Source organism: Mesoplodon mirus (genome assembly GCF_964341445.2).
Source record: "Mesoplodon mirus genome assembly, chromosome: 9".
Lineage (NCBI taxonomy): Eukaryota > Metazoa > Chordata > Mammalia > Artiodactyla > Ziphiidae > Mesoplodon > Mesoplodon mirus.
The window spans coordinates 72,474,269-72,499,457 of NC_138985.1; the positions used below are offsets into that span (position 1 = coordinate 72,474,269).

Genomic DNA, 25,189 nt, shown 5'->3' on the forward strand with positions numbered 1-25,189 from the left:
AGTTCAAGAAGGATATACACAGTGTGATATCATTGGCGTAAAATTTAAAGTATAAAAGAATACCACACATTGTTCATGGATACAGTTATATGTAGTAAGTAAAAATATGAAATTATTATAAAGAAAGAATACTCATTTGCCTTTGGGACTTGGAATTAGGGCTGGAGGGGATAGAGGAGAATTTCTACTATACCTCTAGTGTTTTCTTTCTTTTAGAAACCTGAAATAAATATAGCAAAATGTTAACATATGCTAATTCTGAATGCTGGTTACATAGTTACTTGCCATATTACTCTCTGTTCTTTTCTGTTTGAGATATTTCATTATGAACATAAGTTTGAGTTACTTGCCCAGGGATACAGCTAGTACTTGGTATTTTAGTTTCAATATTTTGGTTTATTTACTTTTTATTGTACAAAAGTTCTTAATGTTTATAATTTCAAACTGAATTCCTTCCATTTTTCCTAAGTTTATTTATACTTAAAAAGTGACTTGGTTTTTAGTCTTCCACTCCTAAAATTTATTCTTTGTTTGCATTCTATGCACCTTTCTCCTTGACCCCTGAGAGTTTTGGTCATGAATATTAAACAAGAAAGAATTATAGAGTCAGTTTTCGTTAGGAGAACCTTTAGTGTAAGAATGAAATACAAATTTCCCCTTATTGCTGACACAACTGTGAGTTAAGCTTGATTGCTATTCAATGAGCATCACCTAGGACTTCGGAAGAAAAAAAGTTTTCTTCCCTTTTACTTGTCAATCAAATAACAGTCACATTTGTTGAGCATCTATCAATAATGGCATACCCAATGCAGTGTGTCAATTTTAGGGCATTGTGAAGGACCAAAGAAATATAGAGCAAGGACTTTTCCTGTACTTGAAAAAGATGACCTTTACTTTTGTTCGTCTATAAAAAGCCTTCCCGTAGCTAGGAAATAGCGGAACTAGAAGGAGCTAAGGAAGCACTGATTATTAGCATTTTGAAAGAAAAAGAAAACCTTTCTCCACCAAGGGCCAGCCTTAGAAACTTCATCCCTGGCTTCCCAGACCGAGTTTAGACCTCTTTCTCAGTGCTCCCTAGCTCAGGATTGGGACTCAGAGGAGGTTCACCCTACGACATTCCTTGTCATAGGATGAACTCTTACCGTGGCTCTGTTAAGTGTTAAGTGCTTGATTACTCGGCTGTTCCCTGTCCTACATGTAGCTCCATGAGGGCTGGGACTCCACCTGCCTTGCTCAATGTCCTGGCCTCACACATAGTAGATGCTCAATGCATGTTTGTTGAGGGAGGGACTAAGTAAGTGAAGCACATAGTAAACTCTTTGAGGTACATGGCAAAGTCTTTGAGGAATGCAGCTGTATTTTCCATACAATGAAATCACCATGAAAATAGGAACAAAATTAAACTTACCAGCAGCCTTGATAATAGGAGTATTTTAGAGATACACACATTAGAAGATTTCCATCATTGTGAGAGATTTGTTTTTAATACTCTCAGACATCTTTAGTGGGGATGGGGATGGAAAAATCGATCAGGACCCAATATTTTGATTTTTTTACAAAAGGGAAATTAAAAGTATGCTCTGCAAAAACTTAAGACTGAACTCTCAAACCATTGGATTTATCATTTTATTCTGAAACTTTTAAGGAGTGAGAACTCAAGATTTATCCTCAGATGATAAACATAACCTCTGGCTGTGGCATAGATGATGGGTGATATATTGTACCATCCCATTCTGAAGCTACAACCTCTCCCTTTTCTCTTCCATTTAATCCTACTCATCCTTTGGTCTCAGCCCAAGTTATCAGCTTTTCAGAGAATCCAACCCCAATTTCCAGACCAGATTTACTCCTTCTGCTCATTTCTCTCAGCTCTGTGTCTCTAATCACAGCCTTCATCTCAACTGTGGTGATGAGTTGCTTGATTGTGGACCCAGTTTGGGAGTGTCATTAGGACATAAGGGTGGGATCGTATTTGTCTGCGTCATTGCTTTATTCTTAGCCTTAGGAGTATAGTAGTTAATAAATACCATATAAGTGTTTGGGGAACGATGGATAGATGCATAAATGGTCAATAGGTGAACATGACAGAATGTAAGTGACAGAGTCATATTATGGTGACAACTTTGAATCTAATTTGAATTCTAATTTATCAATAAGCAAATTATGAATTTGTATATTGAAACTATTATTAGAAGCATATTACTTGTGATACCTCCCAAAGCTGATTTCACTATACCAGTGAATGGGTCACTAGGACCAATAACCAGTCTCTGAATGTCTTTAAATACTCACTCCTATAAGTAAAAGATTGTTTGAACACATAACCTTTATACATACATATTTATATTACACATATACATTTATATATAATTATATATTACACACATATGTGTAATATACACACACTACACATATATTACAGTATACACATACATTATATCATATATAATTACATATGTATTTCAATATTAGCACATCACATACCTTATAAAATATGAAAATGTAAATTAAAATAAGGTAGCATAATAGTAAATATAAACAGAAGTTCTGTTTTTCCCTCTTTCTACTCTGGTGGACTGTCTTCAGGCCCAGCCTTGTTTGAAAGCAGTGCTTTGAAGGTAGGGGCAGGGCTCTAGACTGCTGCTTCTCAAACCTGGCTGTGCGCAGGAATTGCCGGGAGAGCTCCAGGTAAATTACACTCCAGGTGAAATGGTGATACCTGGGCCCCAGGCTCCACCTTCGAGATTCTGATTGAGTAGGTCTGGGATGGAGCCCGATTTTTCCATTTCTACCTAGCGCCTGGGTGATGCTGAAGCTGCTGTACATTCATTAACTCTGTTCTAGATCAGTACTTCTCAAACTTGAATGCACATTCAAATCCCCAGAAATCTTGTTAAAATATAGAATATGGTTCAATAGCTTGGGGTAGGGCTGAGATTCTGCATTTCTAAAAAATACTCTTGTGAGGCCTCAGGTGAGGTCAAGGCTGCTAGTTCAAGTAAAAGGACCATGGGACAGAGTTCAGCTGGACCTTCAGCCCCTTAGTGAATTTGCCTGCACACAGTGCCAGGCCTGCAGGGCAAAGCCGTGAGAAATAGAAGCCGTTTTGGTTGGAGAGAAAGCCTTGCTAACAAGAAACCTCCTGCAGCCCTTTCATTTGCCCTTGACTCCTTCATTCTTCCCTTAAAGAATTCTGGTTTTGAAGTGACCTTTAGTTGAAGGAAAATTGTAAGGAAAGGGCTTTGAGGGAGAAGATTACAGTTCCTTCTTTGAAGTGTTTCTAATAATAACCAAGATTGTTCATTTTTCTGAGTTATGATATATGTACACAGGGATGGTTTTCATCCAAGGTCTTAAATAACATTTGCCTCAGCAGTTAACTGATTCTTGTGCAAAGGTTAATGGGCAAACAGAACATTCTTAAGAGTTCATAGAAACTCTTCCAATCAGTTTTTATACTTATATTGCATTCTTTAACATCAGAATTCTTTCTTTACAGAATATTGCATAGATGGATGCAATTATAAGAGCTCAATGCAGGGCCTCCCTGGTGGCGCAGTGGTTGAGAGTCCGCCTGCCGATGCAGGGGATGCGGGTTCGTGCCCCGGTCTGGGAGGATCCCATATGCCGCGGAGCGGCTGGGCCCGTGAGCCGTGGCCGCTGGGCCTGCGCATCCGGAGCCTGTGCTCCGCAACGGGAGAGGCCACAACAGTGAGAGGCCCGCATACAGCAAAAAGAAAAAAAAAAAAAAAAAAAAAAAAGAGCTCAATGCAGACCAGCATTTCTAAAATTAAGTAAAATTATTTTAGTGCAAATTTAGGAGGAGCAGGCTTATACTTTGACCCCATAATTTTATTTATACAACAGAGGTAGAAGAAACTCATCAGACTATAATGTGCTTTCAGCACTTTTAAGGTTAGAAAAGCTATTTAGCTTGGAGAAGATTCTAAAAATATTAGTTGCTCTGTTCTAAAAAAAGTGAGTTTATTGATTATGATGATTCCTGTGGAGAATTACAGGCTAGTGTGATCTGTGAACACTAAGAATAGGGCCTCCTTAGCTGTGTTTCATTGGAGTCAGTATCTAGACCATGAATCAAGATCTGCTAGTGATGAGGATCAGCGTCTGGGGTTCTCCATCCGAGCTGCACCAGGGAGTCACCTGGGGGTTTGTTGATACTCTGGCCACATCTGGGCCAATTAAGTCAGAATCTCTGCCGGTTGTGGCCCCCAGCATCAGAGTTGTTTAAAGCTTCCTGGTGATTCTAAGGTGTAATCAGGGTTGAGATCCAGTGGTCCAGAGGCCTGGGTTCTCTTTCACTTCAAAATTTCACTTTGTAGTCTCCTGAATTATGGGTCTGGCTGCTTCTGCATTTGAGCCAAATTCACAGATTAGTTTTAAGTCTACCTTTCCCTGCAGTTCTACATTCTTCTCCATTAATTCAACACTTTCAGAATCTCCTCTGGCTATTCTTTAATTTGAAAGCATAATTTCTTCATAATTTCCAGCTAATTAATGTCTACATTAGATTTTTTTGTTTGTACTTAAAGAAATATGTGTAGGCTTCTCGTGGGTTGAAACTATATCTTCTAATCTAAAAATAAACTAGTAATCAACTAAACAGTATAATTTCTGATTTGAGAGAGGGTGGTAGAGTGGGAGCAGGGGTTATTTTAGATACTGGTGGTTAGAGAAGGAATGTCTGAGAAGGTAATATTGGCCTGAAAATTGAGAAGGCACGAGCCACTCCTCTCCAGTGAGGCTGGAAGATTGTTCCAGCCAGAGGCAGCAATGAGCTTGGCTAAACTAACACACACAAGCACAATAGATGCACTCTTAAGAAGTCGAAACAATTTGAACAATTTTACCCGCCATGATCTGCCTATTTAAGGAAAAGAAGGAAGTCCAGCCCGGGTGGAAGGTAGTGAGCTAAGGCTGGTAAATAGAGATGAGAATGTAAACAGGAAGAGCTTAGATCATCAAGGGCATGTGGACCATGATTAGGGCTTAGGGTAGGCTGTATTTTTTTTTTTTTTTTTTTTTTTTTTGCGGTATGCGGGCCTCTCACTGTTGTGGCCTCTCCCGTTGCGGAGCACAGGCTCCGGATGCGCAGGCTCAGCGGCCATGGCTCACGGGCCCAGCCGCTCCACGGCATATGGGATCCTCCCGGACCGGGGCACGAACCCGTATCCCCTGCATCGGCAGGTGGACTCTCAACCACTGCGCCACCAGGGAGGCCCTAGGCTGTATTTTTAATGTGATGAGACATCTTTGGAAACTTTTGATCAGAGGAGTGCTATGATTTGTTTTATACTATTAAAGAAAATTTGGCTGCTGTGTGGGGAATGAAGAGTTTATGTCCCTTTAAGTATTATTATAAGAAGTAGTTGCACAAAAATACTTAACTGGCTGCTGAATCCTGAAGAAGGCATATGATGATATCTGTGCCATCACTGGAAAGATATGGGTGAGAAATTATAACTTTTCACTGTTGAGTCATGGTAAAATCCTTTTTGACCATTCTTTTTTGTCCTCTTTCCTCCTATATTCTTCCCCAGTGTGTGATTTTCAGCCATTACCTTTATATGGGCTAGTCACTTTTTTCACCTTTTAAATTTCTTCTTCCACACAGTAGCCTCATAGCATCATTGACTGCCCCAAGAGTAATCAGTCATGTTGCTAGATTTTTATACAGCTGGAAAGAGGTAAAGAGGAGCATAAAGTTTTTTTTTAAAAGCCAAATTGCATACTATGATTGACTGAGCAGCATTAGGAGTCATTATGAAACATTAGGCAGCCCAGCCCCAAGGTTCTTGCAAAGGTGGCAATGAAACAAAGCAACCTTTAAATTGATTTAGCAAAACACTTAGTTACCATTTCATGGTAGGCTAAACAGTGGTAAATGTTAAAGGAGGAATCTTCCTAGGACATTATGAAAAATAAAGCTAGCATAAACTCATTGGTTGCTGTCAGCACTCTTTTATGGTGTTTACATGAATGTTGGTAACAGAGAATGAGAGAACTTATTTGTGGCTTTTGGCTGACGTTGGAACACATCAGTAAGGATGCTCAAGTCTATCTGTAGCCATGATGTTAACTTTGTCTTGTAAAGAATCACATTTTGTTTACTGGACAATAAGGAACACTCTTGGCTCAACTCCTGACTTCCCTCTCAAACATCTATTAAACATTTTTCCTGGGTGCAGTGGTGTGCTGGAGCTGGCCTGTAGTGGCTCTCTAGAGCCAAATGTTAGAATCTCTTCCCAACTCCATGTTCAGTCATCAATGATGTCATGTTGGTAGCCTGAAAGCAGCTGCAGTGGGAGAATTTACACTACAGAAATTGGCATAGGCTGCAAATTTCTCTCTCCCCCACCCTCCAAGAGCCAGCTGCTACACATTTACCATCACATCACTGCCTGGATGTTCCTCCAGAAACTCAGCGTGTTTAAATATAAACCTGTTGTCTCTCCTTCTTTCCACTATCTCCTCCTTCTGCATTCCTCCTATTTGTTGATAGACTTTAAACCCGGGCTGAAATCTCCAGAGGCACTTTTTGATCCGTTCTTTTCCCTTTTGCCCCAACATGAGATCCTTTTACAAACTCTGCAGATTGTATTCCTCCTATCTCATATGCTTTATATCACCTCTTACTTTCTTTTGGTGCTCCCCCAGATCAGTCCCTGGTTGTGTCTTCTTTTCTCTCATGATCCCTAGTTGAGTCATCTGCAATAGCTACTTAATACCCCTTTTAATCCCCCATCTCCACCTCCTCAGCCCATCTAACACACTGTTATCAGCTCATTTTCCAGAAGTGTACTTTGTATTCTATAACTTTTTTGCTCAAATTTATCAATGACTCCTCTGGCTTCCAAATTAGGCTCATACTTCATAGCTTGGCATACAAGGCAGTCCATTATATGAGCACAGCCTACCTTTCCAGCTGATTTCCTGCCACTTCTGTTCCTCTTCTTGATGCTCTAGAATCCCCACATGGCACACGTGGCATTTCAAACAAAAGTACTATTTCTAAAATATGAGTTTTCTGAAAAGCCCTTTCTTCCACTTTGCCTGGGTCAAACTTACTCTTTCTTTTAAGATGTAACTCAAGGGATGCCTCTTCCTTGAAATCTTTTATAGTTTCTTCTCATTCCCTGTCCTCCAAGGCAAAATAATCTCTCGCGCGCAGTTGAACTCCCTTCCTAATACCATACTGCTTTTTATAGCACTCATCGTTTTCCTCCTTTCATTACAATTTATTTTAGCACATTATGTAGTTTGGAGTAGAAACCCTATCTTTTTCATCTTTGCCCCTAACTTGGAGGTGAGCACAATGCCCTCCCTGTTCAGTAGAGATTTGTTGAAAGAATAAACAAAGTGGAAGGAAGGTTTATACTTCAGCTGGACATTCTCGAGCTGGTAGGCGTAAAATGAAATCAAAGCACAGCAAGTGGAAAATGGTACAATAGGAATATTTCTGGAAGTCCCTCCAAAGTTAGTTTTTAAGTGGAACATTTTTATTTTTCGTAATGTGTTTAGAGAAGATATATGGGCCCTGGAATAGAAAAGAATAATTCCATAGTTAAACAGGAGGTAGAATCTGAGCAAGTGGGTGGAAGTTACAGAACACATTTTCACTTAATATATAAGAAAACTTCCTGAGAAACAGAAGCCTTAATTGTCTATCACAGGAACGAGATTCCTAAAAAGCTACTGAGTTCTTGTCATAGACAGGATGCAGATGTATGACCATCTGTCAGTGATGTTATAAAAGGAATTTCTGCAGGGAGTAGATGTTTGCTAAGTCTTTTAAGACTCTTGACTCTATGAATCTGTGACTGTTTATGAGTCATCCAGCCTATTGGTAGGATTTTTGAGCACTCACTGTCTTAACCAAGATGAGTTTCCACAGTGCGTGCTATTAAGATTTTTACTGTATAGTTGGGAGCATTAAAATATTTAGGAAGAAAGCATCTAAAGAAGCCCCCTGTCACCCCCCAAAAAACAGTTCTAAATCTCAGGTCCTCCAATTTGGGGAAAATGTTCCATCACAAACTTTAGATCATAAAATTTAAAATTAAGGTCTAGAGAACCTGCTATACTATCTCTTTCTCCATAGGAGCTAAAGGCAGATATCACCAGTACTAAATTTCTGCCTGATTAAAAATTTGGCTTAGGGCTTCCCTGGTGGCGCAGTGGTTGGGAGTCTGCCTGCCGGTGCAGGGGACACGGGTTCATGCCCCGGTCCGGGAGGATCCCTCATGCCGCGGAGCGGCTGGGCCCGTGAGCCATGGCCGCTGGGCCTGCGCGTCTGGAGCCTGTGCTCCGCGACGGGGGAGGCCGTGGCAGTGAGAGGCCCGTGTACCGCAAAAAAAGAAAAAAAAAATTGGCTTAGTTTTATTTCAGTTCGTTTGCCATGGGTCCCCAAGGGCGTGGCCTGAGAGAAAGCAGAACTGTCACTCTCCAGAGATAGTACTCTTGCCCCTTGTCTGGACTCCTTCACCTGGAAACACCATTTGCTAATTTCATTCAATTCTACCACCTTCTTTGCTAGATATTTGCATTGCATCATTAGTCTTCATCCACCTGCTGATCTAGAAGGTAAAGTTGGTTTTTACCCCCACCCCTACTGTGCCTTGTATAAGCATAGGGACTTTTATGGGGTTTTTTCCCAGGAATTTTCTTCAGGAATTTACTAGCAACTGTAAGTGAAGAAAAGGACAATCTTTCTCTTGCATTCTTGACCCCGTTCTCACCTATTTTCTTCATGACGTTACTCTCCCAGTTACCTAACCCCCTCCATCACTTTCACTTCAACATCTTCTCTTGGATGTCTTTTTCCCTGCTGCAAAACAAGTTCAAGTCTCTTTGATCCTAACACACACGCACACACACGCTATAATTGGCTTCCTTTCAAGCTATTGCCCCATTTCTCTTCTTTCCTTCACTGCCAGCCTACTGAAGGAATGGTCTTCAGTCAGTGCCTCACATTTTTTCCACCTTCAGTACATGTCAGGATGATTTCTGTCCTCACCACTCCCATGAAACTATTCCTGCTAAGGCCATCCCTCATCTCCCAGGTGCCTAATCCAGTGGCCAGTTCCAGATCTTCTTCCCCTTGGCTGTGGGTAATACTGAAATCCACGGGATGCCCACTCCTCCTTGAAACTCTCTCAGGCCATTTAGCCATCTGCTTCTCCTTGTCGACTTAGCAGTCATTTTATCTGGACTTGACTGTAAAGCATTGATAAATGATTCATTTGGAAAAATAGGTTTTGAACATCTACTCTCGACCAGGCACTGCACCAAGGCTGGCAAAAGATGGTGAGCAAAACCTGCCCACTCTGGAGAGTAGTGGGGTGGATGGAGGGAGGCATCAATCCCACAAGGACATGGTTGCAGGCTGTGACAAGGGCCATTCAGAAACACCATGAGAATGTTTAGTAGCATCCTCATCTAGTTTGGAGATCTCAGAAGCCTGCCCTGAGAAAGCTTTTTGACTGCATAAAAGGAGGAGTAGGTGTTAACCAGGAGAAGTGGGGAGAACATTCCAGTGGAAGGAATAGCATGCACTGTATTAGGCAGTGAGATGTAAGGGAGAGAACACAGACCCAGCATTGCTACTTACTAAACAGTCTGATGTTAAACAAACAAACAAACAAAAAACTACTTGACCTCTTTGGGTCTTAGTTCTTCTGTTATGAAAATTTTGCAGTCATAATTATATGTGCTCATATTTGCAGTGCACGTGGCATGTAGCAGGTACTCAGGAAATGTTGCCTCACCGCAACCTCTTCCACTCTCGGGGCTGTGAGCATTGCGGGGCCTTTAAAGCGATTTCTCCTTACTTGCTTCTAGGAAATAGGCCTCGCATTCCATCTCTCTGGGGCTTATACAAGGGTGCTGTCATTCCAGCAGAGGGTGGGGAGCTGGTGAGGAAGCGGTGGGCCCAGGGTGTTTATGATTTGGGTTTGGGGAATGTCTGATCCCTAAACCTCTTTTCTGTGATTTGAGAGTAGCTGCGTGCCATCTCGCATTGATGGGGTGAGCTGGGCCTCTCAGGAAGGACACTTCTCCTTTTAGATCTGGTGGATTGTGTTTCCCTTGTGCAGCCAAGCTGCACAGACTGTGGAGTGCAGAAAAGCCCTTCCTTGAACGGTGATTGGATGTGAATGCTAGTTGATGGTGGAGGCTCGTCGGCGGATGCTTGATGAAAGGCACCCAGCATCTGAAAAAAGTTCACCGCCGCGCAGCATCCTCCAGGGGAGGCCGCCACTGCCGCCCTTTTATTAGCGCACGTAGTAGAGGGTTTGTGGGGCTTGGCAGCTGTCCACGGCCTAATGTGAAAAAGGCCCTGGAAGCATCGGCCCCTTTGAAGCAGCTGGGCTGGTGGCGGCTGCTGCGTGTGGCTGGGGTGTGGCCTCCAGATGCTGGATGCCTTCGCTTTCGTGGATTATCCTCACCGCCCTTGTGAGAAGCTCTCGCGATAGCTGCCCTCTCGGCGGGCAGGCGCGGTCCAGACAGGCAGACCCGTCCCGGAGCTGCAGGGGCTAGAAGTCCCCAGGAGCAGAGGCGAGGGGATGCCACCCTAGAGCGAGAGAGAAGAGAAAACAGCCTGCCATTTCCCACACCCTCCTCACTCTGAGCATCAGCTGGGCTAGGACGCCAACCCCGGGGTTTCCGCCTTGGCCACCTCTCACCTTAATTTCCGGGTGTGGATGAATTTCTCCTCTTTAGGGACGGCGGTGGTGGAAGTGGGAATCTGTTTTCTCCCTTACTTTTCATGAGAATCCTATGAGAGATTATACCAGGGAAACTGGCATAGAAAGGGGAAGGACTGTACCCCAAGTGACACAGCTGGGGCTTTCACCCGGGGGTGGTGACTCCACGGTGCTCTTTGCCTCTTCCTGCTAGGCAGGACTCCCTAATAACTGTCCTGTGTGGGCACACTTTCCTCTCCCTGGGCCCAGAGATGAGCATGGGGTCCCGGCAGCGCAATTCAAGGAGGCTCCCTCTCCAGAGCCGTCCTGCACTTACAGGAGCCCCAGGCTGAGCCTCCTTAATTGTGCTGCTTGTTGACCGCTGCCTTGCCCAGTCTTGCCCTCCTCACCACACCGTGAATGTCTCAAATGTAGAGCAGGGTTGCTTTGTACCCAGCAGGCACTCAACTAGTGTTGGTCAAGTTGAATGGAACAGTTTCAAAGATAATGTGTATCTGTCTGTGTCGGGGGAGAAGTATGAGATAGGTCACCCCAAAGAAGAGATATTGAGATTTTCTGAGTAAAGAGTCCCCTCTTATTCCTGGAGGGTCTTTCCACGTATGAATATCACCTAGTTTTAGCCCATGTTTAGACATAGTCACGAATACTGGTACTGTAGGGACCTGCTTTTTTACTAATGAAGAGGTAGGAACATGGATGAATATTGGCATCACGCTGGCATCTTCGGCCTCAGATTGTGTTACCGCCTCAGATGCGGGAGAGAGTTTCTCCCCTGCTCACGTGAAAGGTCTGGTACTCTTCTGCACTTGAGTTTTTTTGTAAAAACGAAAGTATGTGTGGGCCTCCCTGGTGGCGCAGTGGTTGAGAGTCCGCCTGCCGATGCAGGGGATACGGGTTCGTGCCCCGGTCTGGGAGGATCCCATATGCCGCGGAGCGGCTGGGCCCGTGAGCCATGGCCGCTGAGCCTGCGCGTCCGGAGCCTGTGCTCCGCAACGGGAGAGGCCACAACAGTGAGAGGCCCGCGTACCGAAAAAAAAAAAAAAAAAAAAACGAAAGTATGTGAAGCTAGATGCAGTGCATAAGGAAAATGAGATGTTACAAAAAATGGAAAAGCTTCTGGTCTGTTACCGTTGATGATCCACCTCGCTTGCCCTCCTGGCAGGGTGCACCTCCAATACCCCACCCCCTCCCCACGCCGCGCAGGCACCCCTCGTAGGCGTTCATGATCATGCAGGGATTTAGTCCACCAACCAGCCTTACGATTGTTTTACAGTGAGCATGACAGTGATGGATTGAACGTGTTTAAGAGAAAAGTTATTGATTTTCTGACAAGCAGCCATTTTTATGTTCTCTTTTATCAGCCAGCCTCCCCCGGAAAAGTGAAGGGTAAGAAGCAAATGCTGGAATAAGAATTACGGTTACTTGACGCTCTAACTCTTGGCCACTAGAGGGGGGTAGTGACCAGGCTTCCTCTCTCCTCTGATGAGTGTGAGACATCTTTGCCCAAGCTGAAATAATGAGTGACAACTCAGCAAATGTCTGTTCATCAGCTTTTCCCTTCGTGGAGCCAGTGTTTCATACTCAAGCAAAGGTAGCTCATCTTTCCTAAGAGGAGTATTTCCAACCATGTTAGTGTGTATAGAGTCTTTGGCTTTGGCCCCTTTAAAGTCGTAGCGCCTGGGTGTGGGGCAAATAGAATGGTGCACCCACCTTCCCCGACCCTAAGACACAAGAAAACTTAACTATGGGCATAGGAATCGTAGTTTCCACATATGATTTGATATATGGCCTTATCAAGGGAGAAAATATTTTCGGTTCCAGAACATGCATGATGGTCGTTTGGTCTCTGTTCAAAGCAAGTGTGAGGGACTCCTGTTAAAATTGGTGTCTATGGAAAATCATAAGCATTGCTACTCTTTCAAGGAGATCTCTGTGTCCACAGATACCTCTTATTCCACCAAAACAATCGCTGGCTTTAGAATGGTGTCCGAGGCTGATGCCCATTTCTGGAACTCCTACACAACATGCTAGTTTCTGCCGTGTAGGTCATGGCATTTGCCTCCTGGGGAGTGTTATGACGATCAAAGCAATCAATATTTTTCAGTGTCTGGAGAATGTAAAATAGGTGCAAATGTAGCGTCCCTAGGTTTTAGGTTGGAAGTACGTATAAGTAGGCCGTGTGTACACGACAGAAACAGAGTCCAGGCAATTAAAGGGGTTCCTTGTGAATAATTATCAAAATGGTTTGGTAGGTTATTTCCCTGTTATTTTGGTAGTTGGATTTGTATTCTTGTCGCGGCAGAAAGAGAGCAGTTACAGAGGGCAGGACCCTGAAGGCAAGAAGATGAAAACACACGGGGCTGAGTGGGGAGCTCAGGAAGATAGTGGAAGAGTCAGCATGGGCACCAGCACACTCACGGCGTCTGTGTGGCACCAGGTGTCACACCGAGGAGTTAAGGCTAGAGATGATGATGATTGGAATGCCTAAAAGAAAGAAATGCCTTAACAGTAGACCTGCCACGCTATTGTGTGAGGAACGAGGTCTTCAGGAGCAGCTCTGTGACTGCCTGTCAGGGACTTTTTGTTTTGCTTTTTAACTTTGGAGTTTGGGGTCACATGACTGTCAAATCTCAGATCTGGTGACTTGGGCTTTTCCCCTGAAAACCTGTGCCCTTATAGTGTTGAGGAGAACTGAGGTAGCGCTGCCGAGTTATGCTTGGAATTGTTTTCTTAGGTATAATGTGACATGGGTATGCCTTCTGACCGTGGCTATTACCTCTAGAGTAACTGGAAACTCTGGGCTTTTCCTGGGGCCCCTCCCTTTGCCTGGAATTTCCTTTTCTTCATTCTCTAACCAAACATGATTCCACAGATCTTTCAAGACCCAGTTCCTGCGTCTCTCCTACTCTGAAACCTCTGGACACCCTGCCCGCCCCTGTGAAATTAGTTGCTCTAGCTTCCCATTGCTCTAGCTGCCTGCCCATTATAGTAGGCATTACCTCATTAAGAGTTTGGTTTTTAGTATCTGCACAATTTCCCCTTCTCGGTACGGTGCCTCTCTCTTCATCTCCGTGCCTCTCTCTGGAACAAACAGGGCTCAATGAATTCATTCTTCACACTAAGGAGTGGGCTCAGGGTCTAACAAGTGTGTGTGTGTGTGTGTGTGTGTGTGTGTGTGTGTGTGTGTTTTGGTGGTGGTGAAACCTGGACTGCAGATAAATTCAGGATCCACAACCAGAGAAACAGCTGGCCTCCCAGAGTCTCCTGCCCTGTCTCCTAGGATAGAGTTCATGAAATGCACAAGCCCATCCAGAAATGCCTGACCTTGCTGTACTGGCCTGGCAACCCCAGGCCACCTGGAACCAATATTTAAGCCAATATTTGCTTTCAGTTATTCTCGCCCGTAGTTAAGCCACGGTAGTGCCAAACTGTGGCTAGCCCAGGAAGGGTCTGCAGCGGGCAGCAGGGACTCCCTACTGGCTGGCTCTGCAAGTTTACCCCGCACTCTCATTGACAACTCAATAAAGCAATCTCATAGTTCACAGTATTGAATCTTTGGGCCCTGTTTTTTAGGTCAGAGTGTGTTTTTGTGTGTGTGTGAAAGTGTAAGGGTGCCCATATACTGTAGTATTGAGGAGAACTGAGGTAGCCACTACTGAGTTACGTGTGGAGTTGTTTTCTTAGCTATAATGTGACATGGATACTGACCATGCCTACTACCTCTGGTTACTTCCATGTAACTCAGGTTAGGGAGGTCAAGGCAGAGTTCAAGGGTTAAAGTATACGTGAAATTTTAAGTAGGCTCTTGGTAGCTAAACATGCTCTGTCCATCTAACCAGGATTCTGTCTCACATAGCCTTTCCCATCGATTCTCAGGCACTCACAGGCCTGAGATGCCTTCATTTGCTTCTGTGAACTTTCCAGATACACGGAGCAAGGAAAGCCATAGGACCCCAGTGTGGTTTTCTAGTCATCTTCCGGTCTTGTTCTAGTGTTGCTCCTAGGAAAGCCGACCTCCAGATTAAACAACATAGCCCAGCCAAAGACCCTTCCTGGTGGCGGAGGGGAAAGCTGGAGCTCTGACTCTGGCTCCCAGATGGGGCTGGCTGCAGTCACTCCTGGCTTGCCCTTCTGTTTCCCCAGAAGCAGAGTGTGGAGAGTTCCCAGTGGTTCATATATCTGTCTTCAGAACTGTGTTTGGGTAGCAAAGTCATGAGCACTTGCTTCTGTCTGGTAGGGGTGGCCCTCATGCCAGAAAAAACAAAGGGAAAATCACTTGGTATGCTGCTGCTAAGAAGCGGAGAGGTGTTTGATGTTTTGATTTTAGCAGCATTGGAGGCTTGCCTTTTTAGTAACAGGAAGAGCTATAGGTTGTTCCTACAATATTGGATATGTGCTTTTCCGAAAATGTGTCATGAATGCAGAATTCTCTCATCAAATCCTTTTTTCCACCATTCATTAAATTAAAAAGAAATCCTCTGGGATACGGGAGAGGGGTGCAAAATTTCAACGACTTTTTGAAAAAAAAGTGAAAACGATGGCGGAAAGGTTCTTGTAGAAGCAGCTTTGTTCCTAGGTGGCCGTGGCCAGCAGCCCGCATGCCGTGGCCATGTTAGGCAGTGGCCAGCAAGTAGGGGCAAGGATGGATTCATGCCCTTCCAATGTCGGTCTCCAACTGTCTGACCCTGTGCAAGCTGTGTGAAGGTTATCAGGCCATTCTCTTCCACTTTTGATGATTCACTGATGTTTAATGATCTGTGTATGCAAGGCACAGTGCTTGGCTGGATGAGCGAGATACAGTCCTCCCCCTGAAACAGGGAAAGAGGTAATTAGGATTCAAAGGGTCTGCGCAAGAATAAAAGTGTGAAGGGGATAAGACACAATAGGAAGGGGATAACTTTTCTTGGGCCAGTCAGGGAGCACCACGGAGGAATTTGAACTGTCTTAAAGGATAGACATCTGACTTTTCCAGTGGAAAAAACAAGGAGGCACATTCAAGGCAGGAACAGCAAGGCAGAAGGAAACCTGAGGGTTAATAAGACACTCATATGTGACTGGATAAAAGAATGAGTGGGGAAGAAAGAGGGATGATCTAGATCGCTAGGGACCTTGACTTTTTTTTTTTTTTTTTTCTGTACGCGGTCCTCTCACTGCTATGGCCTCTCCCGTTGCGGAGCACAGGCTCCGGATGCGCAGGCTCAGCGGCCATGGCTCACGGGCCCAGCCGCTCCGCGGCACGTGGGATCCTCCCAGACCGGGGCACGAACCCGGGCCCCCTGCATTGGCAGGCGGACTCTCAACCACTGCACCACCAGGGAAGCCCAAGGGACCTTGACTTTTTGAGGCCAAGAAATTTGAACTTTTTCTGTAGGTGCCCGGTAAGACATCAGGAGTGAACTTCATCTTAATCTCACTGCACCTATAAATCCCTCTGTGGAGGACAGGGATGGTTTTCCAACATAGATGGAGCTGCATACTTGGTACCACCGTCCAGTACCAGTAGGACTTTCTGCAGTGATGGAACTGGTATAAGTGTCCAATATGGTGGCCACTAGCCGCATGTGGCCACTGAACACTTGAAATGTGGCTAGTGTGACTGAGGAACTGAGTTTTAAATCTTATTTAATCGTAGTTAACTTAAATTTCCATTTAAATAGCTTCATGTGGCTAGTGGCTACTCTCTTAGAGCTTTGCAGGAGGTAGTGGTTGTAACTTGAGGGAGGGAAAAGCGACGAGGAGGGCTCCCCTGCAGATAAATTGTGATAAGTTGTATTTCAGGGAGGGAAGGGACCACAGATGGGTTCTGATACTCGTACTCTGCTGGGTGCTATGAGAAAAGCCTTCAAAGGGTCTGAGTGACGCATGACACACGTACATAAAATGGTTAGAGAAGGGAGACAGGTGGTGTGACAAAGTGCTGTCAAGCATGTCATCAGCTCCCTGGGACCCTGCAGTAGCTCTTGGCGTCCTCTTTCCATATCTCTGCACCATGCAGCTATGCAAACCCCACGGAGCAAGAGTCCTGCCTGCACCTCTCTGCTGTCAGGAAAGATGCCAAGTGCAGGGAGGGTAAATCAGAAAAGCATTTCTAGATACATGAACTAAAAGCTCCTGTGACAGAAAGTATGCTTTCAAGGGACTGCACAGGCCAGTGCTCTTTACCTGCAGAGCATTCCTGGTAAATCTTAATTGCAGTGCAACCTGTGTTTCCCCTCTGGAGCAATGGCTGGCTGTGTTTTCTGACCAAGAACTCAGCATCAAACAGAACATTACTGACAGAATAATGCCATGAAAGCAGAGAAGCCAAAGCCATAAATCTCAGTAACTACTGAAAGTGATAACATTCTGCTACTGATTCTGTAAAATGAATATAAATGTAGATATCAGTGAATACTGACTAAGGAAGGGACCATAATCTTCCATTAACATATATAAATTCAACTCCACTGTGTCATAAATTAGATTTTCCTCATGCTGAATTATTAAGTGTGATAAACAGGAGTTGAATGACAATAGTTTTGGCCCTCCCTGAAATTTGAAAGGCATACGAGGATGCTTTTATTTTCTCTTAATAAATTCCTTTGTAACCAGCAGAAGCATGCATAATTATTCTGTTATCCATTCCATCCGCCTGGATGTCAAGTTCACAGCATCAGTAGATCAATGATGTGGAAATCTGAGGACAACATAAAGTGAATCAAATCACAGCCTATGTCAGGAGGCCCCCGATCCACAGATTGGAAAGATTTTAGCTGGAGAAGTATTTAATAACTAAGATCTATAAACAGAAACTCGGTTTTTCTCCCATTCTTTATTTTCTCACTCTAGTTCCTAAATTTGGATTTAAATATTAATATGTCCTATGTCGTCCTTTTTGTTGTTTAAAAAATACACTCTGATTTTAATCTTTTTAGAAAGGTGATATGTGTTCATTGTAGAAAATATGGAGGAAAATAAAAAGAGCCACCACTCTGAGTTGACTGTTATGAATATTTGGGCATACCTATTTTCAGTTATTTTTGTTTTCTGTGTGTGACCACACAAGACTGAAACAGTTTTGCTCTTTTTCAGTTAATCCTTCCTGAATATTTCCTCGCATTTTAAAATATATTTCCTAAACATCATTGTAATAGCCATAGAATATTTCATCATAGAGGTCACCTAAATGTATCTAACCAGGCCCCTACTGTAGCCAGTTTAGGTTATTTCTTTTTCTTTTTCTTTTCTTTTCTTTTTTTTTTTTTCATTTTAACAGCATTGTGATGAAACCCCTGTATATAAAGTCTTTGTCCACATGCATTACTATTTCCTTAGATGTGGAATTTCCCTATCAAAGGATAAGAACATTTCTTAGGGCTACTTATAAGTATTGCCAAATTGCTTTCTAGAAAGATCTTCTAGTGGTGTTATGAATATAAGTGTTGAGATTAGAAAGACCTGAGTTCAGTCCTGGTTTTGCGGATCCGGGTCTGTCATCAGCCATGTGACCCTGGGCAACTTGTTAACATGTCCAAGCTTCAGTTTCCCTTTCTGTTAAGTGGGCTAGTAATATGACCTGCCTCATATCCAATTCTGTGTGGAGTAAATGTGGTAATTCATGTAAAAGCTGAGTAGAGCAAAGTGCTCAACGTAAGAGCTAACAGTTTTACACTTTTCCAGCAGAGTATGCACTATTTCTCCATTCTCTCACAAACCCTGGGCACAATTTTGCATAAAAATTAACTTGACAAGTGAAAAAAGACATAGTTTTAACTTCTATGACAAAACACATCTTTCAAGCCTTTAGAAATATGTGACATATTTCAAGTCAAGGGCTGACTTTGACAAACGTCTTTCCCTCAAATGTTGTTTCTCATGAGTGGCAATAGAATAAGTAATAGAAGAAGCCCAAATCTTCCTTAGTTTTAAAGGGTAGCTATATAATTGATTGTGTCTGAGGGCCCAGAGCAGTCTGTCGGTGGGGTAGAGTACGTGTACGTAGCAATTATTAAGTATGTGCTTAGAACATTTTCTCTCAACAGTCTCAGTGAATTGGATTTAGCTGTCCATAATTTATTTTAAATTGTATAAATAGCTTCATAAGACAACTGGAATAAATAAAGAGAAAAGAAGGAAAACATTGGCCAGCAATCCCTTCACGCAAACAAGTTAAATTCTGTTTGTTGACTGTCCACACAATTTTACAGAATTGCATTAGACATTCTTTCAAAGCAGAGGATGCATTTCCTCCTGTCGAGACCTTTTCCATACAAGTACCATCATTTTACCAGGCCCATGAGGTGCCATCCCAATTTTGTCACGTCAGTGGGAGCTGAGTACAAGGGCAAGAGACCCATACCCCTGGGCCAGGAAAGAGGGTGCTTGACAGATGTGAAGAAGTGGGCTTGCAGGGTAGGACTGGGACAGATGAAAATGTTGCTGTGAAGTCTGAACATGAATGTGACCAGTGTGGGTTAGTCTGAAATAAAAATCGAAACAACAAAGGAAACGATGTTGAGGAGGGTTCACACTCAGACATTTAGAGGCTGTTTTAAGGACAGGCTTTATTTGGCTTTTCTTGGAAGCCCGGAGGCTCCACATGAATTTAAAGACACAACATGTGTGTCTAATATTGGAAAGGCTTTGCTGGTGAACACAATTTCACAGGTTTTCTGTAATACAAGTGGAGAAGGTATTAAGAAATACAGCCTTGATTATTACAGAGAGAAGAGAGGGTAGTTTTTCTGTCCTGATTATTGTGTCTTAAGTACCAGGCATAAAATGATCTCTCATTGGATGAAATGGAAGCACTCTTGAGGCTTCAGATCCATTTCTCTTTTATTCCAGTTTAGTTCCCAGTTCCCAAGGCTGTGCCCTTGAGTGTTGAAATGTAATAACTTTGAGGGTACACGGTGAGTCTACTGATTCTTTAATATGGTTTCTGCCATTTAATTCTTGTTCAGAGCAGGCAGTGCACCAGCTCCACCCAGAGCTAGCAGGTTACTCTCTATAATCAGGTATGTACACGTCTCACACCAAGAGGAAATGCTCACATAGTAACATTGGATGACCGTGTCCTGATCACTTTTCAAGATCATTGGTGCTATTTGTAATCTTGAATATTTTTTTCTGCTTCCAGCCTTGAACTAGATTCTGTAAGGAAGAGGTTTTACTGAACAGGGTATGGAAAAAGTAAGGGTAGTCTAATTTTATCAGTCTTGAGCATCTTGCATAAAATGTTAAGTCAAAATTGTTAGACAGTAAACTTGCTGGAAGATGAAGACGAGGATAGTGGTATGCTATGACAAAAAGAGCACTAGTCTCGGGAGGCGTAATTTAATTCACTCTTTTGTCACTTATTAATGTGACTTTGGGCCTATCTGTTCATTTGTAAAATGAAGTTTTCATTTATAAAACAGGGACTGTGCTACATCCTATTTAGCACTCAGTGAGAGACTGCATGTGAAAGTCCTTTGTAAACTGTAATATCATATTCCAGTGTGAGGTTGTTATTATGCCTCCGAGGTCAGCATGTTTGAAAATGTATTAGTCTGTATTTAAAACACATTTCAGTTCTCTTTACGTCCTGGCCCATCATTTCCATATTTAAACTTAAGCAACAAAGACCTTGGCTCAGTCGCCTTTATCTTTCAGTCTAATTAGGGGCCTGATAGTTTTGCTTTGTTTGGAATTTGTCACCCCATGTTCTAAAGAACGAGGTTCAGTGTGTTCCTCAAAAGACTAAGATTCTAAGATATTGCAAAATTGAATCCTAATTGTTTGTCTTCAGAAAGCCATGAGATTTTATGCTTTCATCAAGTTGGTCACTATTTGGGTTATATTGTAATAGAACCTGTTATTCATATATCAGAGCTATTCACAAAATGGCAGCACCTTGAATAGGGACTATATTCTAAGAGCTGCCTTCCCAACGTGGTAACCAATAGGCATATGTGATTGTTTGCCAACTAAATTAATTAAAATTAAGCCAAATAAAAAATTCGGTTTTTCAGTCACACTGGATACATTCCAAGTGCTCAATAGCTAGATAGGATTAGTGGCTACTACTTTGGACAGTGGAGACTATAGAATATTTCCATCATTACGGAAAGTTCTATTGGCCGGTCCTGCTCTAAAAGAAAGGGAACCTGATGTCACATTATTCAGAGGTGTCCAGTAAGGTTTCATACAGAATTTTTATATCATTTTTAGGTTTCCAACCTAAAATAGCAACCTTTAATGTCCAATCAAGTGTTGACATCCACCCACCCACCCCTTTTCTCCAAGCTGCATTTAGGACATTTGATAATTTGATATTTTTGAATGCTCATTTCTTTTTATTGGGTCCCTTAGGTCCTGCGTGACAGATATGTGTGAATGTCCAGCCCATAAAAACTGTTACTGCGAGTCATTCCTGGCTTATACCCGCGCCTGCCAGAGAGAGGGCATCAGCGTCCACTGGGAGCCTCAGCAGAACTGTGCAGGTGAGAAGTTCCCGGCCGATCCAAACATCAGAAACTCACTCCAGTGCCCAGGATAGCAATAGAAGAGACTTGATGATGTGAATGGTCACACCCTCCCTTGGCCAGAGGGAAATCTTATCAGTGGCCCAGCTGGATTTCAACTTGATAAAACACAGGGGCTTCCCACTGGGCAGGATAGAAAGCACTTAAGAGAAATGCTTTGTGACAAGCACATTTGAACAATTTAAGGATTTCCACTGTTGCAAAATCCTCCTAACCTCAAGCTCCCAGCAGGATGTGCTTAGCACGTGGACAGTCACAGCTGTGGTTTAGGTTATGTGTGGAGCAAAAGAGATTCGGGACAATTACAGTCATTTAAGGTCTTCAGGATAAGTGTGATTGTTTTTTTTTGAAAGAGAGAGAGAAATGGCTATACAAACACTAGAACATTCTTTTCCTTCTGAGAGACAGATTGCTGTAATAGTCGTTCTAGCTCTTTGATCTCAGGCAAGTGAATTAGCTTATTTGATATCTGTAAAATGGACTTCTTTGTTCATCCCAGAAATGTTTCTTACAAAGTGGCTAAGTACTAGGCATTGAACAAAGCACTGTGGGCACTTTGGTGACTGTAAGAGACGAGGTGAGGCCCCTGTCACTGAGGTGCCCAGTGGGAGAGCCAGACAAAAATAGTAAGTTGAGCATGGTAGAGACTTGCTAAGTGTGGTAAGGGTGATGAGGGGGCAAATAGGGCAGAGCAAGAGAAAACAAATGGGGAGGGAGTCGGTGGCTACTTAGATGGAGAAGAGGGAGCGCGTCTCTGTGGGGATGATGTTCCAGCCGAGCACTGAAGGATCCAAGGGACTCGGGGCAAGAGATCCATGCAGAGGAAACATATTTGAATAAGATAGCCACTCTCAAACTGGAAGGGAGTCAGTGTGGGGGGAAGGGGAAAGGGGGGCACAAGATGAGAGTGGAGTTGAAGCCAGAGCCGGATTGCAGGACTCTGCAAGTCTTGGGAAGGAGTCTAGCTTTTATTCCAAGAAGAATGGAAGCCACTGACGGGCTTTAAGCAACCCTCCTTCTGCTTTTGAAAGATCGCCCTGTGTAGAGGCTGCTGTGTAGAGAATATGTTGAATAGGGCAAGATTGAAGGCAAGAGGCCATTGCAGTCTTTGGGGTGACGAAATGATGGTGGCTTGGATTAAGATGGAGGCAGTGTTTGGAGGAAGAAGAGAGATTTTAGAAATATTTTGGAAATGTACAATAACCTCTACTCTGCAGAGTTATAAGCATTAGTGATACATACATGAAACATCTTAGGAGGGTGCTCAGCTCATAGAAGATACTCAGTCAGTAGTAACTGCTGCTCTTATTTAGACCTGAAGATGAGATGACTAAATGTTTGTCTTTTACTGCAAGGGTTGGCAAACGCTTTTCTGCAAAGGACCACATTTTCCTGGTAGGGAGTTTGCAATAGTCTACAGAAATCCTAGAAACCTTAGCTCTGCTATTAGAAGAGAAGGCAGTTCATGGCGCTGCTAACTCTAGAGGGTCTACACTGGTGGAGGGCAGGAGCTGTCATCCGGTTGGAAGAGGGCTCAAGAATTGCCTTTGTCTATATTTTCAGTGCATGGACATCGTGTTCACTTAGACAGTGGGTCTCAGTCTGGCTGGACATTGGAGTCACTCTGGGAGCTTAAAAGATAAACCAGAAAACTATGCCCGGGCCCCTTGCCGAGATATCCTACTTTAATTGGCCTTGTGCATCATTTGAAACCTCTCAGGAGATTCTGACCTGCAGCCAGAGTTGAAACCGCCGTTAATTTGTATGCTTGTTTGGGTGGCTCTGGGGGAGTAGGACAAGGAGCGTTTTGGGGGTTACTAAAGCTTCCTCAAGCCACCCCTTGACGCAGTCACTAATCCATGTCCTTAAAAAGCTCTCAGACCCTTTTATCTACTTGTGAACTTCCCTTTTGGTTTTGCTCTCTCCTCTGCAAGCCCAAGTCCAATCTTTATGTCTGAATTCCCTTTCCACGGCAAGAGTGCCTCTCTATCATTGCTGTCTTCCCAGAGGAGGATTGAGTTGATAAAAATAACTCATATTAAGGTATGGCTGAGGCTCCTGAAAGGTGAGACTAACTGGCTTACCTCCCACCTAGTGCCTCAGTGTGGGGTAGTATAGGAAGGGCAGGGTTTTGAGAGACAGGGCCCTTGCACCACACCTTGAATATGCCCGTCTCCTTTTCTCTGCTTTGAAATGAATAAAATATATGGACTCAAGCCCCAGCCATTCATGCTGGTGTAATGTGGGGCTCAGCAGAACTTTATTAATTTTATTAGGTATGGTGCCGTGATGAGGATCATATCAGATACAGAACATGTGAAGCCTCTCTTCCTGATGCCAGGCTGTATTTAACACCAGTTCAGTGCACCCAATGCGTTTGAGGACTGCACTTTCCCCCCTCCAGGATCCTGAGTTCAGGGACTGAATCTCAGCAGCTAAAATTACTTTTCTAATGGAAAAGGAATACGGCTTCTGAAAGGTTCCATTTACCACTTAAAATTAGCAGAACCATCTGAGTGAAGTATACCTCTGTCAATGTTTGATTGCAGGGGAACCTTTTATACACACACACACACACACACACACACACACACACATTGAGCTTCCACAAATTGATAGTTGGTATTTATGGAGATATGCAGCATCTCTCAGTAGATTCATTTCTGAGTCATCTGGAATATTGAAGACTGTAAGAATACTCTTTACTAATTTTTAGTTCCCAGATCTTTTGACTTAGGACAGCACTTAAGGCCACTTAATACTGAGAAGAGAAATTTTCCAGGGTAAAATGCTTGGAAGTTGAACAAATAAGAAGCCAGCCAGGCAAGAAACTCTGAATGAACAAGTGACACCTCCCAGGCTAGGTTGGATTTTACCACTAGCATGACATATGAAGTGTATGCCCACTAGCTGTGGCAAGGAAGACTAATGAAACTCTAGTTTAGTGCAGGGATTACTAAATACAATACAACGTGCAGAGGGCTATTGAGAAGGTCTCTAAAAGCTTCATTAACGACCATTTATATTAACGTGTACTATTTTCTAAGCACCTCCTTTGCCCCAAGGACTATACTAGAACTTTGTGTTACATTTTATCTTGTTTAATCCCCACTCTCATGTATATGTTAACATTCTGTTACCCACATTTTACTGTAAAGGACATTAAGGCTTATACTATTTCAGTAATTTGCTAAAAATCACAGAGGTGGAAACTAAGAAAGCTAGGAATCAAACCTAGGTCAATTAGCATTATAGCCACTGTTCTTAATTATTATGAGAACACAAATAAGCAAGTGCACTGTAGAAAAATATATATACCTATGAATATATGTTTATGTGAGCATCCACTAATTTATGGAAATATTTGTTCTGTACATCTTTCCAATTTCTATTCACTTGTTGTTCCTTATCATTGATACTTGTTACTTGGTACCTTCTGACTCTGTAACTTTGCTATGACCTCGCTCCTGCATCTTACTTTGCCATCCTTAGTAGATTTTCTGCCAACCTCCCTGTAGGTGCCACTACTAATTGTCACTGCACTTTGAGGAATACATTTTCTAAGTGGGCAAGGGGCTGGGATATTCAGAGTGGTGTGTGTGTTCTGGCAGCACATGAGATAGTCTGCTGGGTTCTGTGAGCAGTTTCCTCCTTGTTTTATTCTACAAACTCCAGGTGATTCTGGCCCCTGCCCTGCAGCAACTCTGCCCTACTTTTACACACTCATCTTTCCCTTGACTGACTGGGAAGGGATCCTGTAAAGGATTAGGAGGTAAGGTCAGCACTGTGACCTTCAGCACAGTAGGGGCACATGGGGACAGTGAGTTCCAGAGGGCATAGATCTACACTTATTGAACGTATTGATAAAGTCAACACGTGGCGCCTTTATGGGGTCCCACAGAAAGTAACGTGTAATGGTCCTTGCACGCATTACAGAGTAGCTGCTTATGTGCCCCCTTGAGA

At 43.3% G+C, this 25,189-nt stretch overlaps 1 protein-coding gene across 2 annotated transcripts in view; it reads left to right on the forward strand.

Annotated features, from left to right (window-relative positions):
* Window positions 1-25,189, forward strand: part of BMPER (BMP binding endothelial regulator) — a 255,227-nt gene that overhangs the window by 222,667 nt on the left and 7,371 nt on the right. For both annotated transcript variants that reach the window (XM_082632885.1, XM_082632886.1), the window contains one exon: window positions 21,054-21,184. In XM_082632885.1, coding sequence (XP_082489011.1) covers window positions 21,054-21,184 — 131 coding nt within the window. The remainder of the gene's footprint in view (window positions 1-21,053; window positions 21,185-25,189) is intronic.